This window comes from Syngnathus acus, chromosome 21 (genome assembly GCF_901709675.1).
Source record: "Syngnathus acus chromosome 21, fSynAcu1.2, whole genome shotgun sequence".
In the NCBI taxonomy this organism is placed as follows: Eukaryota; Metazoa; Chordata; class Actinopteri; order Syngnathiformes; family Syngnathidae; genus Syngnathus; species Syngnathus acus.
In genome coordinates this window covers 3098200-3123679 of record NC_051105.1, presented here as the reverse complement: position 1 = coordinate 3123679, position 25480 = coordinate 3098200, and the positions used below count along the sequence as shown (strand labels likewise).

The window sequence follows — 25480 nt, the reverse complement described above, 5'->3', positions numbered from 1 at the left end:
GATGGGGTTTGGCTCGGCCCGCCTCCAGGTGTCCTGCTCGCACCTCGTCAGCATGATGGATGGAGTTCATACACTGCCTAATCACGATTTGATTTGGATGCATGTCTGTTGTTTTAGGGGAGTCGACTTTTCCCAGCGTTCCATTTAACGCTTGGTCGTCTTTGCTGAGACATCCGCTTATAATGTTGCATTTTGTATCAAAAATGGGCTTTTAAAAGTTCTTTTTCAAAGTGTGTTTCCGATGTTTGGGTTATATAAATGATGCAGTCAAGTTTGTGTTTGGAATAAGGGATGAATTGGGGTTCCGAGCTTGGGTTAGGGTTTTCAGAACAGGATTTCAATTTTGGGTCTCTAATCTGGCGATCAAGCATCACTTTGCTTATTCATGCCAGTTGCATTTTTGTCTTGCGCCATCACAACACACAGATACAGCCGAATTGTTTCAGTGATGAAAGTCTTTTACTCTGAAACAAAAACTCTTGGATCATTTTTCGGTGGCCGTGACTTAGAAATGCGTACTGGCCCACTTGGGTCTCAAGGTTAGTCGCCCATGGTCATCGGGCCACTGTCGATGCCGAACCAGGCAAGCCAGGGTTGTTATTTGAAATTATGTTTTCACATCAAGTTTGGGGTTTCAAGTGAGGGTGCTTTCAAGCTCAGGGTTCACTTAAAAGGTTTTGAAGTCAGGTTTAGGGTTGAAAAGATTTCAGGCCACGGTTCATGTTAGGGTTAAGTTTTAAAATCAGGGTTTCAAGCCAGGACTGATTGGCATTCGGTTTTTCAAGTTAGTCTCAAATCAGGGTTATTATTTCAAATTAGAGTGTAAAGTTACAGATTTTAAATTAAGGTTTAAAAGGAGGTTTAGGTTTTTCAAGACGGTGTTGGCATTGCTGGTTAGGATTCAAGGATTCATCTTAAGGTTTTTAGGTTACATTGTAATCGTGCTGGCCTTGTTGCGGTAATAATCGGCAAATGTGTGGGTTCCGGTCTTAAATTTTGGTGAGTCAGCCTGCTCTGTAAAAATAGGCCTTTGCGAGACACGACAGCAGCCGCCACCAACGCCCGTTGCTCATTTCCCAACTTTCACCCAGGCAAGATAAAGACACCTTTATCCGGCCCTCGCCATTGGAGAGATACTATTGAGAGTCCAGAGCGCATCAATTTGGGCCTCAAATGACTTTCACCAGCTGCCCAAATCCTGACAAGCTTTATGTTCTCCTTAAAAAGAGCTCTTTTATGGGCAGGAGAAAGGCAGCAAGGATGAGAAATGGGAATAGAGAGGGAGGTAAGTCAAAAAGCTAATGTCTCACTGACACCCTTTTCGCGCACAACAGGGGAAATTTCTGTTCTATAACGGGTTCTGGTTAATTTGAAGTCATTTGAAGAGTTATTAAAAGGTTGTGAGTGAGCTGAGCTGAACTTGGTCAAGGGCAATAAATTCACCCTGGAAGCTAGCATCACCTTGAGGTGCGGAGGTCTTTTAAAAGACATTGTGTGCTGTTGTTTTTTGTTGTTGCTCGTCGAGTAAATCCCACAGTTGCAGGTTTAGCTTTCTTTTATTTATTTTTTATCCAAGCTTAAAGTTTCGCTTCAAGTTACAGTCTTGCCAATATGTATGCAAATATCATAAATTATACTGGCTTCATTTCCCTGTTGTTGTCGTCTATATCCGTCTTTGTGGTTCTCAGGTGGCGAGCTTTATGCTTTAATGCAACGGCGGCATGCGTTACAGCGCAATTTACAGTGTGCTCGCCACAAATAAGGTCTGGGTGGGTGGAGAAGAAATAGATACAATACACACTGCACCAGAGATGGAGGCTGTGATTCAATTTGTTTACAGTGACGAGCGGATGTCAGCAGATCAGCATGCAATCATACAGTGGCACACAAGTTCATCCGGGGTCTGTTTACAGAGCTCATGTTTAAAGGCAATAATCGTGTCTGTCCATCATTAGCGATTCCAGGTATTTTATTGCTTTCATTTGTGACGCGTCACTACGTTTCAGCCAAAATGACAAGAAAGATAGAAAACAACATCGTTTCCAGTTGCTTACTATCAATGTTTGTCTGCTACAAGTACTTTATCTTGCCAATGTTTTTTTTTTTTTAAATTGCACACTTCAGCATTGGCGAAACAAGGTGGTTCTATTTCTACTATGTCATGCTGCTCATTATGTTTATGGATTATTGTATACATACTGGAAATGAGAAAAATACATTAACTTATATGAATTACTATTGAGTGAATACCAATATTGGTAATATTAGCATGACGATTGCAGTTTCATCTCAAAGTGGAAGAACGATGCTAATTGGCCTCATTTATTCCTTGTATGCAGTGCTTTTTTTTTTCTTCCATTTTCAACACAGATGATTCACTGCCTATTCTGCTGTGGGCAGCAAAATGTGCTGCAATTGACGACAAAAGTGAATCTACCCGACGAGGTAAAAAGGTAGATGATTGGATTTTTCATTGAATAATTAGCAGCAAGCGGCCAAATGCCAGTGCGCCACCAAAAGGCTGCCCTCCAGCAGTCTGGCATTGGCTTTGCTCAGCTGGTGTTGGTGGCTAGCTGCATGGCACAAGGCCTGGAAGACACGACACTTGTGTTATTTGCATATGCAGCCGTCACATCACATTTCGTCAAAGGTTGTCTCCTTCTCCCGCCTTGAGTCTGTTTATTTTCTCAATCTCTAATTGTACGCAGACTTTTGTTCCGCACAATTAAGCACCAACTCAAGTGGCAGTGCAAATTGTTTTGTATCAAAACCTGCACAAAAGGCCAGCTACTTTGTCATACAGCCAAATAACTGACTTACTGGCCAAAAGTGTCATACGAATAATCATGGATAGTCCTTTAAAAGGCAAGGATCCATTATCGGTTCCTTAAATCAAAATGGAGACACAGTAAAACCATGATATTTCTTTTAGCCAATTGTTCAAGATGAGGTTAATCCTGATGATGAAAATCTTAACATTTAAAATAATGGAAGGGAATTACGTTGATATAATTACAGTATTGCCTTGAGCTATGCTTTAAATGGTTTTGTGACAATCTGTGTGACTCAAAACACTCATATCTCAAATTCTCTTTCCCCATTAAAATTATTTAAAATGTCATATGTTACAGCCGCCCCCACTAAAACAGTGAGGGAAAAATATTGTATGTTATAAAAACATAGATTAAAAACCGCATAATTAAATAGTGGGTGACGAATTAAACAATTTTTGTATCATGATTTGGTGGTGAGAATCAATTCATTGTGCTGCTCCTTCTGATTGGTCCGCCATTACTGTGAGTGACTCAGAATAATCTTATAAATCTATTTTCAAAATTCCAATTCATGGTGTGATTTGCGCTATGTCAATTAAACTGAATCGAAATACAGAGAAATGTGAGTGACTACATGTTGGCCAACCAATAACTGTATCAATTGTAAGTGTGACGATGGGAGCGAGTTTGCCCACTAAGGGACCATGAAAAAAGCAAGACCAAATTCGAAATGCAAATTGTCAGTGCTGCCGCCTGTACCGAGTGACATTTACTCTGACTAATGATTGTACATATGCACATCAAATAGTTTTAACATCTCAAGACTGTGCCAACAAGCAAGACTGAAACCAAAATATAAATTACTGGGTGACTGACGTGACCAATCAGTGTTACACATATGTATATGGACAGTAAGGGGTGTAAGTAAGTGAGTCGCTTCTCGTCCTACCACTGACTGCATAGAGACTAAGTGTAATGATGGTATGGAGTTTCTACTTTCTATATTCAAAAAATGGACGAATTCAAAAGAAAAGTAAAATATCTGTGCCAATAGGTGATTCAGCATGGAATTTGAGAGACAACTTAACAATCAAACTAATCTGCATTTAGTGTCTGTATATGCAACCCTGCAAAAAGACCCACCATTGATTTGGCAGGTAGTTTTTTTCCTCCGATACAATCTTTACAAAACCAATTGGCTCACTCTAATCACTGAATAGGACAGAAAAATTACAAAGTGAGTGACGGACAAGTGACGAGAGGGTAAATCTTTCCCACGTCTAAAAATGATCGGTGTTTGGTCCACATTTGCATTTAAATGAGCAGTGGTGAGCCATCAGTGCGAGGAAGGCTTGGAGATGGAGAAATTTGGAGCGGTGCAAGACAGACAGGAGAGATTCGAAGGATATAAACTTCCCTAGTGTTATGTCAAAGACAATGAAGACGAACGCAAGGATAATACGCACAAATTACAATAAATATAGGGCAAACTACAAGGTCAGACACAGTTCTTTCTGGAATGCTGTTCGACCTTGGATTCATTGAAACAAATAGAAATCGAAATGATTCCACAATTAAACCATACCTCTCTATAAGTAGAACAAACAATGTGGAGTTATTATTCTTACTGCTGCACACGTCGCATTGTGGATAGTAAAATTGTTAAATTGAGGAGCTCAGACAGAAATGTGTACTACTTTCCTGGTCATAATGATCTCCATTTCCTTTTCTATGGTTTTTGTCGTTACCTCTTTGCCATCTCTAGGACTCTTTTGAGGGGCCAACGTTGGTGATCATAAAAAAAACAACAACTAAAGAACCAGAGCTGTGAGCAGCTATAAAGGGCCCTCGCAGCTCTGGGCACGTTGGGGTACTCGGGTATGTTTCTAGTACTTGCACATGGCAACTTCCTGTCAGAATTAGCATATGGCATTTTTGTGTAGGTCATGGCCATGAGTCTCCGAACTTCTGGAAGAATAGAATCGAGAATGCTTCATTTAAAAAAAAAAATGCATGGAGCCATTGAAATCTATAAAATATTGATTTTTATTTTAGGTATGATGTATGTGCAAAGTTTCATGAGTTTTCACCCAACTGCTCGGGCCTTAAAAATGTAAAAACACTGTAGAGTTACGTTATCCTGTGACTTTTGGAGCATATTTTTCCTGAAAATGAAAGTTGGGATTTGACTGTGTTGCATAGGGTAGATTTTAATGTTTTTAGTGGATGAATGCATAAACGTGACCAATCCCATCTAATAGGCTAAGTGTGATCGTAATGTCTATACAGTCCATGCCAGTTCCTATCAAATCTAATCTAATGGATCGGCAACAGAACAGTAACAGGATGTAGTCATGTGGCTCCCAGACAGCAGAGCTGAATGAAGCCACCCCTTATCAGTCTAATGTGTTCTTACATGATTATCACGATCAAACTCGAATCCTCCTTCAAATTTCATTTAAAAGAGTCCCGAGGCTACAACTTCACTTTCTTTCGTGACTCATCTCTTTGCACTGACCCGGTCGCCATGACGATGATCATGGAAAGTATTTACATGAATTGATCTGAGATGAAGCCCTCATTTATGAGCTTTATGGGTGACAATAAGGATTTTATTGTTGTGAGCGATATAAGCTGGCTTTGAAACGGCAAAGCGGGACGGGCATAATCGAGCTTAGCATTAGCTTGGGCAGATCATTGAATCGTTTTAGCTCTTTGGCATCAACTGCATCAACTCATTCAATTTAACAAGGTCGCATAGAACTTAGGCTAGGCAAGTCGGATTTTTGGGTGATTCGTGACAAACAATGGCAACTGGAAAAGTTAGACCAATAGCCAATAGTATCGAGGTGCTACTTTCAGGGTCAGCACAAGATGTCCAACCTCCAAGGAGACTTGGGTAAGATGTCTTCAGTTCGGGTGTACCACCTGAAGACAAAGCTCCTGCCGTTAAAGCTCTTATGGACTGAGGCATGTAAGCTCTACGAAACCAATAAAGCGGTCGTAAAAAAAAAAAAATCTTAATAAGAATTATAAATGCAACAGAAGAATCCCTCAACAAACCTTTAACAGCCAGCAACATAATTATCTTATTGAATCATTTATTATCTCACAACATAAACCGCTACGACTGTACACATTTAATTGAGCTTCACTGCTTCCTCATTTTACTGCTTCCGCTGAGCCTGCCTCACTGAGGGAGAGAAATCTGGCTACTTGAAGGCTCCTTTGCATACTAAGTAGTGATTGGGCGTTTACTAGGGGGAGTGTCTCACAGCATGCTGCAGACAAGACAGAGGCTCATTATGGTAGACTGGGCAACGGTGCGCTTGGTGTAAAAACCTGCGTAACTTCATTTACATGCCAGCGTAGGTCTAGTCTAGCGTGTTCGTAGCCGTGCTGCGGTCATCAGAAAACAGCAGGTCTAATTCCAGATGCTGGCGGTCGAACGTGCTTTTGGTGTATTTGGCGCAAGGTCCAGCAATATACTAAAAGAAAGGAACAAAAAAGGGCCCGTTGAGAGTTGAGGAAATCTTCAGTTGGTTTGATTTGAGGGGGCAAGACTTATTTGCAAAATCTTGCCCCTTGGTTTAGATTCTCCCTTGGTATCAAAAGTATTGATTCACGTGAAGATGCACACAGTCTAATAGCGCTCCATGATACCCGTCGGGGAAGCCTAAAAAAGTCCGCCCGGGCATCGCTCGTGAGAGCCATGACTTCTTGAGCACGGTGTTCAAGTGTGACTGTATGGAATCAGTATCTTGAAATGGCAGATCACAATCCGGTTTCGAACAAAGTCAAGGTCTAGTGTGGACCCATCTTCAATTGCTATTAAAGAAAGATAAAATATGTGTGCAATCATGCAGTTACAAGGCTTTATCAACGGTGAACTTTGCGATCACACGACCATCATGAGCCAATCAAACCATTTGTTTAACTGAGGAGACTTTCCTGATAAATATTACAGTAGGCTTGTTTTTCAAAAGTCGATTGAAAAAAAGACACTTTATAAAGCCTGCTCAAAACCAGTGAGTTTCCTAGACTGCGAGAACGTGGCTTTTATATAAAGGGTCAATGTTAAATAGCGCTTTTAAATGAATGTAGATTTGGGGGCACGCTTGTAAAGCGAACATTAAGAATTGCTTCGTTTTAAAGAAATATCTGAATGCAGCCGCCAAGACGGCAATATCTTTTATTTTATTTTTTTATTTTTGAAATGTGCAATGCAGTATCCAAAATATACCTGTTCTGCTATGGTTGAATTACCCTTGAAATTATAACACAGAGCAACAACGGTACTTGACAAGCGGCAATAGAAACTTGAATGTGTGATTGGTTGTTTGTCTATTTGTGGCATGCGATTAACTAGGTACCAGTTAATGGCCATCAAAATCAGAGGGGATAGTCTACAGTGCACTCCCGACCCAAATGAGGACAAGCGATACTAAGGGAGGAAGAAAGGAAGGAAGGAAGGATGGATGGATGGATGGATGGATGGATGGATGGATGGATGGATGGATGGATGGATGGATGGATGGATGTTACCGGTTTCAAGAACAAACCATTTAATATGCGGACAGACCAATGACCCCTGAACAACGTATGACACAGACGAAAGCATTTTGTGCTGTGAATCCCCAAATAAAATATAACCTACTTTTAGCTAATTGGATCATAGATGTCCGGTCATTAATTTCAGTTTAATCAACTTATGCCTTGGCGAAAGTGCTCTTGTTTCACTTATACCTCGAATTATTTGAAAATGATATATTTGATCCACTTCCTGTCCAACAAAAGCCAGTGCCAAATTGCTTTGTAAAACACAACCCAGGCGGCCCGTTCTGGATATGCATTACTGCCTTATGTCATGTTTATTTGGAGTTTTATTTGGGTTCATTTAGATGTGAAGGCGGAGAACCCGATAGAGGCGTATTTTAAGACCAGCTGTGAGCACAAACAGTGCTTACAGCTGTCCACTGTTGATTGGATAGCGTGGTTCAAACAGGGCTGATTTGCTGCATTAATGCAGTTGGTGTTTTTTTTATATTATTTTTTTTTCACCTCAGACTTTTATTTGTACAGGCCACCCATTTACTGTCAATTCGTCCCTGTTAACACAAAGCTTCCATCCTAAGCAAGCTTTTAGCCACTGTGGAAACTCCATTCTTGAGCCCATGTTGGCCTCAGCTATATGCTGGGGTAAGAGGGGGCATTCAAACGCCGTGCCCCCTCAAATTAGCACTGTGACTGTACAAATGGCCAGAAAATAATTTCTCAATATAATATTTTGTGTGCTTCAAACATTTCGTATGCATTGTGTATGCAATGGGAGTGTCATTCCAATACATGTGCATGCAAACACATTGTCACGATATCCATCGCCTGTTTTATAAAGAGGTCTGAGTGTTTATGTGAATCAATATGGAATCTTAAGTTAGTATCAACCCACCACTGGAGGTGATTCACATTTGAGTTTCAAAACAAGGAGATAAAAGCAAAAGTGACTGACACCTGAGTTGACTCCCATATTTAGCTAAATAGACAAGACAGATAGACAAACAGATGATGGATGGATGGATAGACAAACAGATGATGGATGGATGGATGGATGGATGGATGGATGGATGGATGGACGGATGGATGGACGGAAAATTTAATTGCCACAGCAACAGTAGTCACGCTTACACCCAACGAAATACGTGTCGTCGTGAGTGTCCTACAAAGGGCTCAACTAATAAATTTGGTTACCTTAACCATTTTATTTTTTTGGTGGTTTTTTTGTGAATTTTCGTTATCTAAAGCATTTGGCTCATGTGAGTACAGTGGCTGAAGAAGCCAAGCTTGCTATGCAATTGATGAGCAATATCATGCGTACAGGATTATAAATTTCTTTGGCTGTGTGTCTTATTAACACTTGAATAGAGACACACAAGTACATGTGTACTGTGTAAGTGCCTAGTTAACAACAGCCATTATCTGTTCTACCCAAGTGTGTTATTGGATTCTTTTACATGTCAGTAAGTAGTCACAAAACCCATGCTGAAATCACTGAGTGGCATGATAAATAATGTATAATAATAATATATATATATAAAATAATATATATATATATATATATATATATATATATGCCTGCCCTCTCATTTATGCATGGAGATGGATGGATGTGTGTGCGTGTGTGTGGGAGTGGGCGTATACTGAGAAGAGAAAGCGAATGTGACAAATCGTTATGAAGAGTTCTTATCAGTATAGATCATTGACTCTCGCTGCGACCTGCGAGAGCCCCACCGCCCGCCTAAGATCTGATAATTACACTTCATTAGAGGAGCAGGTTGTGATGGGGCTTAGAGTGAGAGGAGCAATTTAGGGTGATATGGGACTTTGTATGAAAAATTGGTGGGGTTTTAATTATGGAGGAACTGACGAGTTGGCTATGGTGACCATATCTGGGTTTTCAAAAATGTAGATAATTTTAAAGGGTGCTAAGTAATCATAGTTTGTTTTGATATGTATATGGCTTATAGAATATATATGAACTGGATGAGAGATGTCGGCTAATGGCGTGATAGTGTTTTTACATTCATGCTAAAGTTGGACCCAAAGAGTTACAAAGGTGAGTCAATAATACGGTTTTAGATTCCATTTAAGAAAGTGAACCATAAAAACAAACATGGGTTACTCTGTGACTCGCTGACAAAAGTTTTCCATTCCATTTAAGAAAGTGAACCGTAAAAACAAACATGGGTTACTCTGTGACTCGCTGACAAATTTAGTGATTTGCTGTTCGTGTTGCAACCCACGAACCATGACTAATGATTTTAAGATCCCAAACCGAGCCATTATTATAGAGAATATCCGGGTGTTAACTTGAGCGGCACGCAAACTCATCGTCACTGTCATCATGTGTTTATGCATGCATGTGGTTACATTTATTCAAGCTGCTGCCTCTGTTTTTCTTGCCTTGGTGGTGTGTCACATTTGTGTCAAAAACTCAATGTAATAATGCTCCGAGGTACACGCAAATTGTACAAGTTTGACAACCTGACTGTCCACACACATTCTGTAGCATTGGTGGTGCATGAACTGCAGAAAAGCTAGTAAAAAAAAAAAAGAAGTGCTGCAGTCTCGGATGCTGCAGTGTAATTCACAAGCACAGCCGCTCGGCAACATGTGCGTATGAAAGCCTCACAGTCGGGGCTTGTTTAGGAGTGGCCGAGTGCAATCTTTATAAAAGGTGTGATGTCCCAGAGGTGTAAGCAGGATCCTGTGTGTGTTTGTGTATGCTTGCACAGAGGAAGTGAGAGATGGTGACTGCAGTCTGCCTCCAATGGGAAGCATTGATTTTCAAGCCCAGCATGGGGACAGAGGAAATGTCAGCCTCTAATTGAGTTGATAAAAACCATTTTGAGTTTCATATCTAAATATCGACAAGACACACACACACAAAAGGGCTCCACTTTTGAAAAACCCCAAGAGGCCCGTGTGTACAATACCTTGTCGTATGCATTTGACGTTTGACCAGTCCGACACACTGAATGCTGTGAGGTTTGTCTGCATACATCATTTATAAGCAGTCAAGAGGCAAAGCGGCAGTCACACCAAGCGGTAAAATTGTTTGGGGGTAGCTCACTTCCCAACCTAAGTTTCAAGACCCTAGTCAAGAACCTTGAGCCTTTATTTGGATTCGATGAAACAAGACAGGATTTATTGTGTTATATGCACCTTAATTAAACAGCCAATCAGCAGTGATGCTTTAATGACTAACCTTAAGTTGATTTTTTTTACCTATTTATAAAATAAAACTTATTTTTGTGAACTGTCATCAGATCAAATTCTGCTGCTTATACTGGTCTCAACTATCAGAGTTTGAATTGAACACATGTGCTCCTACTTGTAAGTACACTGGAGGGATCCTGATCTCATTATTAGCAGCGATAATTAGGCCAAGTTTCACACATTGCCCCACGATGATGCTTTCTGTTTCGATCACATTCTCACGTAACCATGCTTTTTTCGTGGCCAAGCCCACTGGTAATTAGCAACAATAATTAGGCAGACAACTATTCATATAGGGAATGCATGCATGTGTGACTTCCCGGCTAATTAAGAGTATTAATTACAATCAGCTCTTCCTGCGAGACACTGTATCACTCCCCTTCGGGGTTCTTATGGATTCATCTCACCTCAGCATCATCACCAACAACAACTCACTCTCTTCGACATGTAGTGCAAATATACAGTACACCCTCTGCATACAAGACAGATACAAGGTAGAGCGATAGCGGCACATAAGTAGCTTGGGTATTCGGAAGGATTTGCATACCATTGTGTTTCCCATCCCTAATGCAATTTGTGATATACAGTCAGTTCAGCCATATATTCTACGAGTAAAGCTAATTGTCTGAGTCCACTGAATTTGCTGTATTTATATCCGGATGGGCAATTGAATACATTTCCAAGATTGACTAATTGGTCAATTTCCCCAGTTTCAGTTGAATCTTGTATTATAATAATAATTTGTATATACATATATATGATAATTGTATGCCTGTATGTATATATATATATATTTGTATATATGTATATATGATAATTGTATGCATGTATGTGTGTATATATACCGTATTTTCCGGACTATAAGGCGCACCTAAAAACCTAAAATGTTCTCAAAAGCCAACAGTGCGCCTTATAGTCCGGTGCGCATTATATACGGACCAAATTCCTAAATTTAAACTAGCCCTAGGCATTGTGTCATGAAATCAATCATACGTGGCCCGCTGAAGACTATGAATCATGAATCAAAAAGACTATGGATCATTATTTTGTGATTATAAAGTAATTTGTTGCGTCTGAAGATGAAATAAAAAAGATAAAATGGAGAATGATTTGATTTGGATTAAAAATCTGACATGATGCATTAATGGTGCGCCTTATATAAGGACAAAGTTTTAAAATGGGTCATTCATTGAAGGTGCGCCTTATAGTCCGGTGCGCCTTATAGTCCGGAAAATACGGTATATATATGTATATATATATATATATATATGTATAAATTGTGTGTGTGTGTATGGCTCCAGGATGCCCGCGACCCTTGTGAGGGCAAGCAGATTGGATGATGAATGAATAATGTTAACCATGTTCAACAACTTTCTGACCTAATTAGGGCAAACTTGAGTCATAAAAAGTTACGGGGGTCATGTAGAATAGAAAGAAGTGCCCTGAGGCGCTTAAGCACAAATATCCCCTCATAGAAAGTTAAGGAGCGTTGCCTTGCCTTTTTTTATGAGCTTGATGCGTATTCCTGGTTAAATATCTTGCCTTGCACTTTTTTTGTGCTGTTGTGCATCCTCAGCACATAGAAGAGTCTGACATCATTTATGGAGCGTTTTACTGTCCGCTCCCAGATGCAACGCGAGTTGTTGCATTTGAATATTGCAGGAGTGTTGCCTGCTGAGGCCAAGATGGCACACACATGCTCTGAATACATAACAAAAGTGTGAGAGTGCTTACCACAGATGCAAATTTGTGATATGGAGTGATATAGTTTTATTAATTTTCCTTTTGCAAAATATATGATGAATAATGACTGCACTTATAAAACACCCGTTAGATCATATTAAATATTGATCATAATAAAACTCACACTTAGACTCACCCCTTAATTTCATTTTAGCAGCCATAAAAACATGAATTGTGATAGGCTTGTAATAAAAATAAATTTTATTTCGTTTATAGTCATTATTCTTTGAACGAGAATTAAATGTACAATTACATAAAGATCTTTTGATGTCTATCAGAACTTGTTGATGATACTGCAACACCCATAATGCACTCTAACGGTCTTTGAATAGCCTATACCGGCAAAAAGTTTGCAAAGACAGAGCAGTCCAATTATGGTCGATTCAATGTCCTGAAAATGAAATGACCTGGTTGGTTGAGAAGTTAGCAACTTGCGCTTTTCTAACCCCTTTGCTCCATATAAGGGAATTCTGGAGGGTTGGAAAGTAATGTGACGTTATGACACTCACCCATATTGTTACGTTGAAAGCAATTGTCACTTAGCACTGACTAAGGTTTCTGTCTCATTTGTCCACAGTTGATGGCTGCACAGACTGGTCGGTGGACTACCTAAAGTACCAGGTGCTCCAGGGTGAGCCGGTGCGGCTAAAGTGCGCCCTATTTTATGGCTACATCCGTGCCAACTACAGTCAGGCTCAAAGCGTCGGCCTCAGCCTCATGTGGTACCGCAGCTCAGGACTGGGCCACAGTGACTTCGAGGAGCCCATCTCCTTCGACGGCGTACGCATGAGCAAAGAGGAAGACGCCATCTGGTTCAGACCCGCCGACCTTCAGGATGTCGGACTCTACTCGTGCGTCTTACGGTAAGATGGTGAAAATTTGTGGGTGATGGTTTAACTCCGCAGCTAAATATAAGTAAGGGGTCTTTCAATTTATACTGACGATCGGTGTGACTAGTGGCCAACCGATGTGTGGCAGATTGACAGAGTTAGTGGGGCAGATTAAAGTACGTGTGTGGCCCACTGGTCCTACTTTGCCAGATCACTTGTATGATCAATCGGGTATTGCTCTGCCAAATAGAATGTTTATTTTGATGGTTTGAATCACACCTGATTAACTTCAAAAAACAATTCACGCACAATAAGCATGTTGCTAACCAAAATGGATCTAATGCAGTTCAGAAAACTGCAATTACAATGGTAATCATTGTGAAATGAATACCTCATTGACATGATTAATAAAGTGATTATTATTTTTGTAAAGACAGACTTTCTGCAGTGAATTTTGTTAGGTTAGGCGGATGTACCTAATCATGTGGTAGTTCAGTGCAAAAGTCATTTCTGTTACTACCAAGGTGCGTAATAAGATTAGGATGCATGAAGGCATCGCGATAACTTATTAACCTTTGCGGAGGATAACATCCCTCAATAATTGGCTCGTTGCAGCTCTTCATTTTGCAGAGTTTTTAATAAACTGGGTTAAAGGCCTCTTAAGGAGCCAGAGAGGTTTGAAGTGTGCTCCCTTAGTGTGCTTGTGTGACGGAGAATACTGTATATGAGTGACGCTCTTGTATTTAAGTGCGACAAATGACTTTTTTTTTTATTTGACTGTGGAATGTTGTTCTGAAAAGTTAGAATTCCGAGTACACTGTAGAGTTTGGTGGAAGAAAGTGCCCGATGTTCCTTAACGTGCCTTGGAGCCGCTGGGATTTTGATGTCTTCTCAGATGGCACGATGTGAGAGATTTTCCTTTGAGCTCAAATCGATTGTCTTTTTTGTCAGAGTGTAAGCCTTTGAGTCGCACTTGTGACCTGAGCATTCCCCCTCAAATGCTCCTGTCTTTGTGCTCCATTGCGTACCTCCATGCCGACTTTATCAACCACAAAACCGAGACGGGGGGATTTTATGTCTTGCTTTTTAGCTATAAGAAGTGCTGATGTCGTGTAAAACTTAATCAGCAAATAATCTGTTCACCCTTAAATGATCTCTATTATGCATGTATTTTTTTTCACAATTTTGTCTTTGTCTTGGGTTGTTTTTGTGACATACACTCATAAAAATATTGCCGGGATTGAGAATTTCAGCACACGTTAACCACTTGTCTTGCTGAAATTAGTTGAAAATTGAAAATTAATTTTCTCTCATGTAAGTCTATATAACTGCTGGGCCAATAGGGAGTCTGGGTTCTGTAACCATAACGACAGAGGGTGGGGCACTTCACTATGGCAATTTCTCCCGTCTGGAAAATTCCAACGAAAACCAAAAACTCATTGCAGCTCAGCTTACTATTTGGCTCTAAGATCTTCATTTACCCTCAGTGCTCATGTCACATGTGGAGTGTTAATTGTAAGAAAGTTCTGCAGCACGACTCGCTTAAAGACCCATTTTCAGCTTTAGTTTGGACGCTCACTGAATTAAAGTCTCACAGGACTCACTGACATCTCTTTCATTGCACTTTTTGGGGTCATTTTTATTTTTAAGAAAACTTGAGTCAAACTCTAAATTGTAACATTTTCATAGTGCTCCACTTTGGATGCTCCACTGTGTATTGTTTGATTCCTCAGCTGCAACATATTTTTATACCTGCATGACCGTTCTGAATGGTAAAGGGGACATCTCGTGAAAATGAGTCTCTGGAGTGCCCACCTGCCCATCAAGTGTGAAATTACAAAAGCAAGTACATTTTTGTGAGCTGAAAATGTGTCTGGAAGTCAGCCTTTCCTCCATCATTTCCTTTCTACTCGCAAAAATGACTGCTACCTGAGCATGTATCTGCTATTTTCGTGCAAAACCGCTATCATGTCAACAACCAAGACGAGCTGAATGCACATTGGTGTTATAGTTTCAGATAACAGCCAATGACTCTATATAAAAAAAAAAAAAAGGTACTCAATATGTTACGTGGGAGCGATCCATGAATTGTGACTCTTTTGAAATAGTCAGTTTATCAAGACATTTGAGAAAAAATAATATATTAGCAGCCATTTATAAACACTCACAATCACACTCCCATGCATTATTTCATAATAATGCTCAAATTGAATCCGTCACGGAAAATGGTCAAATCCTTGCGTCTCTGCCATGGTGCATGTGATAATGCGTGAAGAATCAGAATTTAACTCCTGCAGTCATATTGAGTGTGACATAGGTGGCACATTGAACAGTAAGTCGACCTCTGGCTGTCCATCAATGCTGCGACCTTGCACACGCATCCTTCCACAATGTCAGTGTGTGTGTGTGTGGATGTTTAACAAATACATCTGGCTGCTCCCAGTGGACCTTACTGGCTCAGCTGTGTTATTTCTGATCATATTTGCTTTGCCTAACAAGATGATTACCTACATATGCAAATATAACAATGAATGATTTTCCATATCCTTCAAGTGGACATGATTGGCTTGAAGCATTTCCTCTTCCTACTCTTGTTACCTTCAAGGCCATTGCTCTTGCATGGGGTTGCCTCTTTTTGCTTCCGGCAGCATTTTCCAATTGCTCTTTTAGTCCTCCACTGTGATAGAGCAGGAGTCCTCCATTAAAAGTTAAAGTGGTCTCATTAAATAGCAATTCTTCCCGTCTGCCCCTAATACTTTACTACTTTTAAGAGTTTTGTCAATTCTCTCAAATATGTGCCTGTTAGATTACAATTTGGTCCAAATAAGGGTAGCATGGTAGAGCACTGGTTTGCACGTCCGCGACACAGTTCAAAGGTGCAGGGTTTGATTCCGGCCTTATTGTGTGGAGTTTGCGCGTTTCCTCCGACATCCCAAAAAACACGCTTGGTAGGTCGATTGACCACTCCAAATTGTCCGTAGGTGTGATTGTGAGTGGGAATGGTTGTTTGTCAATATGTGCTCTGCGATTAGCTAGCGACCAGTTCAGGGTGTCCTTCGCCGACTGCCCCAAGTCAGCTGGTATAGGCACACCTATAAAGCGCTTCAGAAGATAATAAAAATGATATATAATTATAAAATGAAATAAATCATAATATAATAAAATGTACCGTAATTTTCGGACTATAAGTCGCACCGGAGTATAAGTCGCACCAGCCATAAAATGCCCAAAAAAGTGAAAAAAAAACATATATATGTATATAAATCGCTCCTGAGTATAAGTCGCCCCCCCACCCAAACTATGAAAAAAAAAACGCGACTTATAGTCCGAAAATTACGGTAATAATAAAATGAAATGTCTTGGTTGATATTAACTCAAGTCCAGATTCTTTTTGTTCATTCCTCACAGCCATTCTCCTGCTTCTACCTTCACATTTGTCTGTAAGACTTGCCGCTTATACTGTGTGTGTGGGTGTGTGTGTGTTTGCGAGTGTGTTTTACAGCTACAGGGGGTCATAGGTGTTCATATGAAAGAGGTGACTTGCCTTATTGCTTCCATAACCTGAGTAGATCATATGAACCCCCCTGTCATTTGAAGTGAATGGGAGCATCTGGAGAGCCTTAAGTGTAATGTAATGAAATGGAATGAAAAGCCAGTGTGGACCTCCTTTTGAGAATGGCCAGGATCACAGCAGGGCAACGCAAGCGTCGAGACGTCTGGCCAATACATTTGCATTAAGCGCAAGACTTTGTGTAATTTTTTTTTCCCTGCCATGTTGCTTTTGGGAGGACGTTGAGGACTCACAATCTCTGTTTGTAGTTTATCCCAACGGAGTTTACAGTCGAGTTCTTCCAAAGCAAACTCATCCATGCATGATTTTACGGGCCTTGCTCTGTGCAGTAGGACACGGTCATACCGGACAAGACAAGTGCTGACCCATTTGCATGGGTTACCAACTTACCATGGTAACAACGTAGAAGATCAAAACAAAAGTGTGAGTGGTGGTGAGAAAAAGAAAATCAACTCTCCATACAAGTACTCACTTGACGTTGAAGAAATCCTTCATTACATATTCAGTTCTGTCTTTAGTTCAGCTAATATGATTTTAAGGAAAATCAAATGAAAAAAAAGAAAAGCATTATGCAAAAAAAAAAAACTCTCGGTTTTAAGCCCAAGCTGACATTTTCGACAAGACGAGAAGTGTTTGTGCTTCCTCGACTGGCGAATTTTGCGACGTGACCCAATAAGCGACGCACGCCGCCACATTACTGCTTGACCTTATTAATGCTTTGGTGAATGAATGGCAGCAAATCCCCGCAGCCAGGTTGTCATAGCAACCGAAGGTGCCCTTGTGCATTGTTTGCGTGTCTATATATTTTGGGTGCTGAGTGTTGTTGATGCAGTGGACACACGTTGCTTTGTAATGCCGCCGATAATGACGACCATGATGATGAATGCGGTATTAAAATAGCATAGAGTGAGAGACGGCAGGCGAGGCGAGGCGAGGGTGAGGGGACCACCTCCGGCTAAAATTCATCACAGCTTAAGTGTGTTGATGGTTGCTCGGAAACCAGGAAGCGGGGACGGGTTCAGCTTGTCCATGGTCGTTCTTCCTGTTGGGAAGCCTGAGGGTTTGTCTCCTCGCTTATTAGCATTCCCAGGCCCCGGCTGACTACCCCACAACACCTCCTATCACTCCTCCATAAATCCTATATTGGTCGCGAGTGTGAATTATTGACTCACTAAAGATGCTGAATACGTAGTTACTAGGGCTGTGGACTCGGTCGGATTTTTGCACCGAGTCCGAGTCTGAGTCCGGCCTCTTGACCATGAGTCCGAGTCTGAGTCCGAGTCCGAGTCCGGCTGTCCATTTTTTCTGTTAATTCATGTGACTGCTTAGTCTTTATTCAAGGCTAATTTAGATCAAAATCTAAATAATTACAACAGTTTTGTGATGGCTTTGTCTTTATTAAACATATAAACGAATACAATAAACAGATACTTTCAAGTTTTAATCATTAATTACACCATTATAGCTCAGACATTTATCTAAACACAACTACTAGTTACTGCTAAACCCACAAATGTGAAACAGCGGGAGGGGTCGAGCAGAGGCAGATGAAAATTTGTGGAAGGACGTTACAAGGGAGGAGAGCACTGACCCCTGTTAAGGCCAAGCATCTATTTACTGTAGGGGGCAGCAAGATTATAAATAAAATGGAATTGTGCGGTCAAAATATATGAAATATATATTTTTAATACTTGTGGAAAAAAATCACTTCAACCAAAATCAAGAGCATATTGACCACGGAAGTAGAAATGATCAAATCACACAAATGAATCCGACCAAATCGAAGCGAATCTAAACAGAATGTAGATGAAATATGTAACCATGGGTGGTTTTTTTTCCCATCCACAGGAACTCCACCTATTGCATGAAGGTGTCCATGTCATTAACCGTCGCAGAAAACGACACAAACATGTGCTACAATTCCAACATGCGACGGATGGAGAAGGCTGAGCTCAGCAAGAGCAAAGACATCCTGTGCCCTGACATCGACGACTACGTTGAGCCCGGCAAAGGACCAGACATTACCTGGTACAAGGTGAGAGAGGGTAAACATGTGAAGAGGCATAAAATACAACCGCTTCTTTACAAATAGTCCCTAAGTGTCTGCTTACAAACCAAGTGTGAAATTAAAAGGCCTTGTAAATAATTTCTAATCTTCTTATTTATACTGTGTTGCGTATCAGGAGAGCTAATTTACAAAAGAAGCACAGCCACACTGGGGTTGCCCAGTCATGACTTAATCAGATCATCCCACATACCTCACTGATTTAATGCTCTGCTATCAACATAAAAGGTAAGCAGAGCTGCAATGAATTCACTTAGAGGATAGATTAGCATTAGCTAACAAAATCGGCTTCAGCACATACATACTAATAGATGAATTGGGTTGTTTTCACCAAATTTCTCTTTCAAAATGGGATTTCAATTAACTTTCCAGATTAGGAATGGATGCAAAGCATTACAATGTATTATGTACTGTCTCACAGAGTGCATTTTGAAAAGAGTAAAAGATGGACAGAACACCAGGAGGCAAAATGAGAGGCAATGTCACCCACCGCCCACAAGGACCAACAAAGGTTCATCAGAATGTGCCTGCTCACTTCTTTCCTTGGTTCTCGCCTGGTCCGGCAATGCTCGCGGACAGCGTGGAGCAGCCCGGTGAAGGGTTCAGGCCAGACTAATCACAAGCAGATCAGGAGTAGATTAGCTGGACGGCCGCGACCTCTAGGTTTTTCCAGAATTCAATTACATTCCAGGTAATGACAGTGAGCGCTGGAAACTGAAGTTATTTGGACCACCGTGATTGAATTCTAAAAATGCCGAGAGCAACGGAGAAATGGAATCCACACAGCCATTGATGTCCCGGCTTGAGTGCCTAAGATCTTGTCTGAGTCACACATTAATGTATACACATGCACAGACTAGGCACACAAAAAGGATTCACAGTCCTTTGTCACTAGTATTGCACTAGTGCGGGTAGTTCAGTCCAGTATACAACCATATACCCATGGGTTAAATACTACAAAGTACTTCTTGTGTATACAAATATTTGTATCAGCATTGGTTAGTGATAGACTTCCTACATATGTACAAATTTAAGTTACCGTATTTTCCGCACTATAAGGCGCACCTTCAATGAATGGCCCATTTTAAAACTTTGTCCATATATAAGGCGCACCGGATTATAAGGCGCACTGTCGGCTTTTGAGAAAATTGGAGGTTTTTAGGTGCGCCTTATAGTGCGGAAAATACGGTACAGAGAAACTGGAAATGTCACCCAAAGGAAGGGTAGTCCTTACACGTGTTCATGGATTAAAAACCGGTTGTGAATTTTTTTTTTTAACCATATGATGTGTTTAGTTGAAGCCCTTGGTCCAACCAGATGATGCTGTCATTCTCAGGAATGTCATCCAAAGCAGTGGCGTGCGAGCATCATCCAGAGGAGAGACATTCTGTCTTTCCAGGAAGTGAAGGAAGACGACATTGGAAATTACACCTGCGAGGTCCAGTTTGCCGGCTTTGTTGTCAGGAGGACGACGGAACTCACCGTTACCGGTAAGAGGCGCTCGGCTTGATGAAAATGCGCGTCACGCGTCGAATGCTTTGAGATGTGTGGTTAATGTTGGATGAATAAGCGTCAGTGGTTTTCACTGGTAGGGTATTTGAGGCAATGAATTGATGGCAAACACACAACACGCACACCGCTGAGCACTGCTGCAACATCCCGCTGTTGCGCTAATTGCTGCGGGAGACTGGGCCCGGCCCGCAACCGTGTTGCTGCTTTTGTCTTCCACCTCAGCACTTTCCAGCCAGTCGATTGGCAGTGAGTACTGAAGGTACTTAGTTAAACACACATACATGTGAAGAGAAAAGGCTAAGGTCAGGAGTTTTATTGTGGCCCTTATCTGCCGTCTGTTGTACCGTAGGTCGACGACTAAATCTCTTTCTCCTTATCATTTACTGCCATTTTGTGTCACTCATGTCTCGATTGATTTTGCGCTCCAGCAACATTTGATCATTGCTTTATTACTTTTCTCATGCTTATTTAAAGGGATTTGATCAAGATAATATGGTCTAATATGCTGGCCCACTAATCTAAACATTGTGATTAATGTTGCATTTTTGGAATATGATTTAATATACCCTTGTTTATTCATCTCAGGAGGCGGCCATTTTGCTACATCATAGTGCCTCAGGGCTCGGGGAACAACTAATCTGGGCTCACCTTTTTTCTGAGTTTGGTAATGTGACGTTCTCAAGCTGAGCCGTCATTACCTGAGCCGAAGCACCTTTTCATTTTCGTCAAGTGTCAAAATGGCCACGCACTGAGATGGACAAAAAGAAGTCAATTTGTAGCACTAGAGAACTTTTCAACCTTCATAAAAATGATAATTTATCATATTATTTTAAAGAAAATTTGGAGTTTGACTTCCAACAAAAGACATGTATTTTTCTAAATAATCAAATTCTAATAAAATAAGGGAGAAATGTATTCATCTTTTGCTGTAAATTAATCAGTATAGCATCAGTAACATACTTTAGATAAAGATACAAACTTTATACACGACTCACAAAAGGATGGAGAGTTTCAGCTTTTGCTATGCTTCATAACCTTGTCAGTTAAACTTTATTCAACCTTCTTTAAACTTTTTCAATGCACACACGTCCGACTTTTCCGTGGTTCAATACTTTTTGCACAACTTGCTATTCTCTAACAAGGAGCTCAACTGCAAATTTGCTGCTAACATTTTCACATCATGAGCCAGAGTCAGCACTTAACAATTGATCAACAGTAGATTTTCCTTGTGAGGCTTCAGACAGGATCTTCTCAGAGGGAAGTGAGCTGAGAGTGTCATCAGTAGGTTGCTACAGAAAGGCACAGACGAGGAGAAGCGTGTGTGTGTGTCCAATATAGTGCACAATAACTGACTAACCTCTCGGCGTTTTGGCATTTTTATTTACTTTTTAAATAACAAAGATTCCACCTCTATTAGAATTTTCTCTTTGAAGCATTTAGAGACCCACAGGTGGCGGAATGTTTTTAGCAAAAATTGTTCCAAATAGTTTGACTTCATCAGAATGCAGCATTCACAGAACCAAACCTCTTTCTTGCTTGTGTTTAATATCCATGGCTTGTTTCCCAAGGGTCCTTGACTTACTCTGACCTCCACGTTTAGCAATGATGACTATGATGAAGTCTTTATTCATCTAGAAATATACTCCATTGTTCAACTTCCATCGAGGGAGGTCAGCAAAAAATTTCCTTCACTGGCCTGTTTGTATTGTGATGTTACATTTCGTCGGAAATCACCCTAAAGTTCAAATATCTATTTACGTACATCAACTACATAAAAATATTCGACCCCACCCCATTACAAATTTGCATCTATATTCCCCTGGTCCATTTAGTCTATTAAAAGCAACAAATTAGCCCGAACCCAGCCATTGAATTAAACCGCCCGTTGTTTTTAATATCCTATCCCCTCGTTTCATGCATCACGCTTGTGTGCCCGTATGCACACCTAGAAGCGCTCAAGATAAGTAATAAGTCATCAAATTAAGGGAGGTAATTACATGTGACACCCTTGTGCTTGAATGCAGCACCAGGTTGATGTGGGGATCCCATTATTGCTTCTTTTCTCGCAGCACAAGAAATAATTACCATTGAAGCATGCATCCCTGACAAAGCCAACTCAGCGACTCAATCCGAGTTATTAATCATTCAGCTTGTTGAGAAATATTGTTTGTATGGTGGCTTTTTTTCTTCATCGATTAAATCTTACTGTTTGTTTGACAATACGATGGACCCTCGAGTGGGATTTTTTTCCCCACATAAAATAGTGAACATATTCTAGAACTCTATTTCATAATCAAACAGCATAAATGCTGAAGTGACGATTCTTTTTTGAAGGATTGGGGAAAAACAAGTCACAAAATGTGGAGACACATACAAGCTTAATGTTGGACAGCATACTAACAAACAATAATCGCCATAACTAGTTACATAACTAATCGATATCTAACAACTAAATATAAAAAGAAATTAACTGCTGTAAAACATAAACAGTCATAATTAGCAATATACATTTAAAAAAGTATTTAAGCTCTAGTCTGACATTTTTAACACCCTTTCTTGAAGCTTATGAGTTTCCCCAAAAAGCAATTAAAAAATCAAAACTGTGATTTTATATTATGCTTTTTAAAATGAGATCTTTTCAAACTGAAATATGGGGGCTGTCCGAACTCAAGAAATTTGGTTGGCGCATTTTACACAACTTCAGGAATGTTCCTGCACATCCCAGGCACGCAGGTTTTTTTTTTTTTTTCAGAATGTACATTTCACCCCACCCTGTTAAAAAAACTAACATAAAAGTCCAAACAGCTTCAGAGGAGTGAGGATCAACCGATATGTCGAGAGGATGAAGGAGGTCGTTAAGTTTAAGTGTTCTTCAATACAGAGCTGCGGACGCTCATCTTTGCATTAACCCTTTGCCTCAGCGTGACGACCACGCGTTCATCCGCCATGTAACAGCTTCCGTATTAGAAGCAGTAGCGCAGCCATCATCAGAGCCGAGGTCAAGCTTGTAATAGAGGTTAACTATGGGCATAAACAGGGACTCATTCAGATCAGGCAGCTCCACGAGACCCTTAATCAAGCGTCCGTGCTCCTCGGGTTAATGGAAATGTAAAAGAAACTGAGTCGCCTTTGACTTGTTTTATGTTGTCTCAGCTCATGTCTTCTTAGCGCACTTTGAGAATCGTGCTAAAGAAGTGTTGTGATAATACAGTGGAACCTTTACATCATAGGTGTCAAACTTAAGGCCCGGGGGCCAGATACGGCCCATCACATCATTTTATGTGGCCCGCGAAGACAAATTGTGTCAATTTCACTTGACAGCAAGTGGTCAAATGCCACGTGTATGTATAAAACGAGGTGGGTATGCTGATTTATTTATACTCTGCAAACTCAAAATATATTTATCGGAATCATATTGTAAATAAAACATTTGACGTGACCTCTTTAAGATACGTACAGTCCTTAGATTGTTTTCCTGTGCCATCACGCGGATCTAGAGTTGCCTGTTTCTACCATATTGAAGATTATAATAAAGTTTTGAAATTGAGGACATAGTTGATTTCAATTTTACAGAGAACATGAACACAATTCAACCTCCAAAATGGCGGACAAGCTGATGACGCAATTAAAAACTCTCTCTACGCAATCACTCGCACAATGCATCGGGTGGATCATCCTTTCAACCGTTCCCCCGACAGCGTTACTAATGCTACAGTACGGTTAAGAGAAGATAAAAAAAGAAAAAACGCATTCGGTTCATATGTGCCGCTTGCCCTGCTTTGTGTCGAGATTAAATTATTAAAGCGAGAGAGCGCGAAGGAAGGATAAAGAGAACAAGAGACTGATAACCCAAAAGTAGAGGAGTGATAGAAAGGCAGGAAAAAAAGATATACAGAGCGCGTGCTGCTCCTGTATCTTATCGGTATTCCTCGCTAGTGTTTCCCAGCAGAAAGCGTGTGTTCAAGACTATAAACACACTATTATCCTAGTGTTTATCACAGTGCACATTATCGTTTGCCTCCGTCGGACTTACTGTAATGGAGTCGTTTGGTTTGATGAATGCCTCAGGCCCCCCTTTCTATCTGAGCGTACCCGTCCTAGCTCCCCGACTCCCTCCTCCTTCACTCCATTTTGCTTTTTCTGCATTCACTGTGTTCGCAGCACAGACACCTGCGTGCACGGCGTTCACCGCAAGCTGCAAAAGCGGTGATTGAGGTTACAGCCGATGTAAATGTAGCGTTTGGCAAGGGGGATAAGAGCCGCGCGGGGTGAGGCGAAATCAAGAGGAGGATCAGCCGCTTTGCATAGTTAGCGATAGGGGAGTGTCATGCTTTTGGAATCTATACATATAAATACTGGGAGAGGAAGCATAACTTGCTGCAGGTGTTTTATTTGTTAGCGTTCATGCTCTAAACACTCAGCAGCCAAATAAATCAAGTGGGCTTTATGTTCAAATATAATTATGACATTCCCACAAGGTATTAGATTGTTTAACCGATTACACAAAGCCTCACGTTTTTATTATGTACATTTTCTCGTATATCAAAACTTGTAATTGACTAATCACGGGTTCCAAATGCATGGAAGGAGTCAACTATGTGTCTGTGGATAAGACCAAAGTTCCTAAGGAGCTCAATGTCCAATGGCCTGTTTCCCTGACGTCACTGGATCTGAACGTTTTCAAACGACTGGTCAAACAAACTCTGATGGAGAAGTTCCAGAGCAATAACAATGACTCAGGCTTTTAGGTCATGTTCAATATTGTTACAGTGGGATCACATATCTATTCCATGATGATGTTTGACATCCAAGTTATTCTAATTTCTCAACCAACTTTCCAAGAGGAAATTGTGTAGTTAAAAAAAATATGTACAAGCTGAAACCGTTGCCATCTTGAAACCTTTGGTAACTGTAGATTCTACAGCACAGGTGTCAAACTCAAGGCCCGGGGGCCAGATACGGCCCGCCACATCATTTGAAGACAAATTGTGCATCAAATTCGTGTGTCATTACTAGAATTGCAAATTGTCTTCACTTTTAATATCTTTATTTTTATTTTTATATTTGACCAGTTTCTACTCGTCTGATTTGAAAACGAGTTATTTGTCAGTTTGTTTTGTAGCTTTTACTGTGTATAATATGAGGTGCTCATACATTTATTTGGGTTGACAGTCATAATGGCCCTCCGAAAGAAGCTATGACTACAATG

The 25480-nt window shown here is 40.6% G+C and overlaps 1 protein-coding gene across 4 annotated transcripts in view; it reads left to right on the top strand.

Annotated features, from left to right (window-relative positions):
• Positions 1-25480, top strand: part of il1rapl1a (interleukin 1 receptor accessory protein-like 1a) — a 170926-nt gene that overhangs the window by 70818 nt on the left and 74628 nt on the right. For all 4 annotated transcript variants that reach the window (XM_037240343.1, XM_037240342.1, XM_037240345.1 and 1 more), the window contains exons 3-5: positions 12871-13156; positions 18543-18729; positions 20096-20249. In XM_037240343.1, the coding sequence (XP_037096238.1) occupies positions 12871-13156; positions 18543-18729; positions 20096-20249 (627 nt within the window). The remainder of the gene's footprint in view (positions 1-12870; positions 13157-18542; positions 18730-20095; positions 20250-25480) is intronic.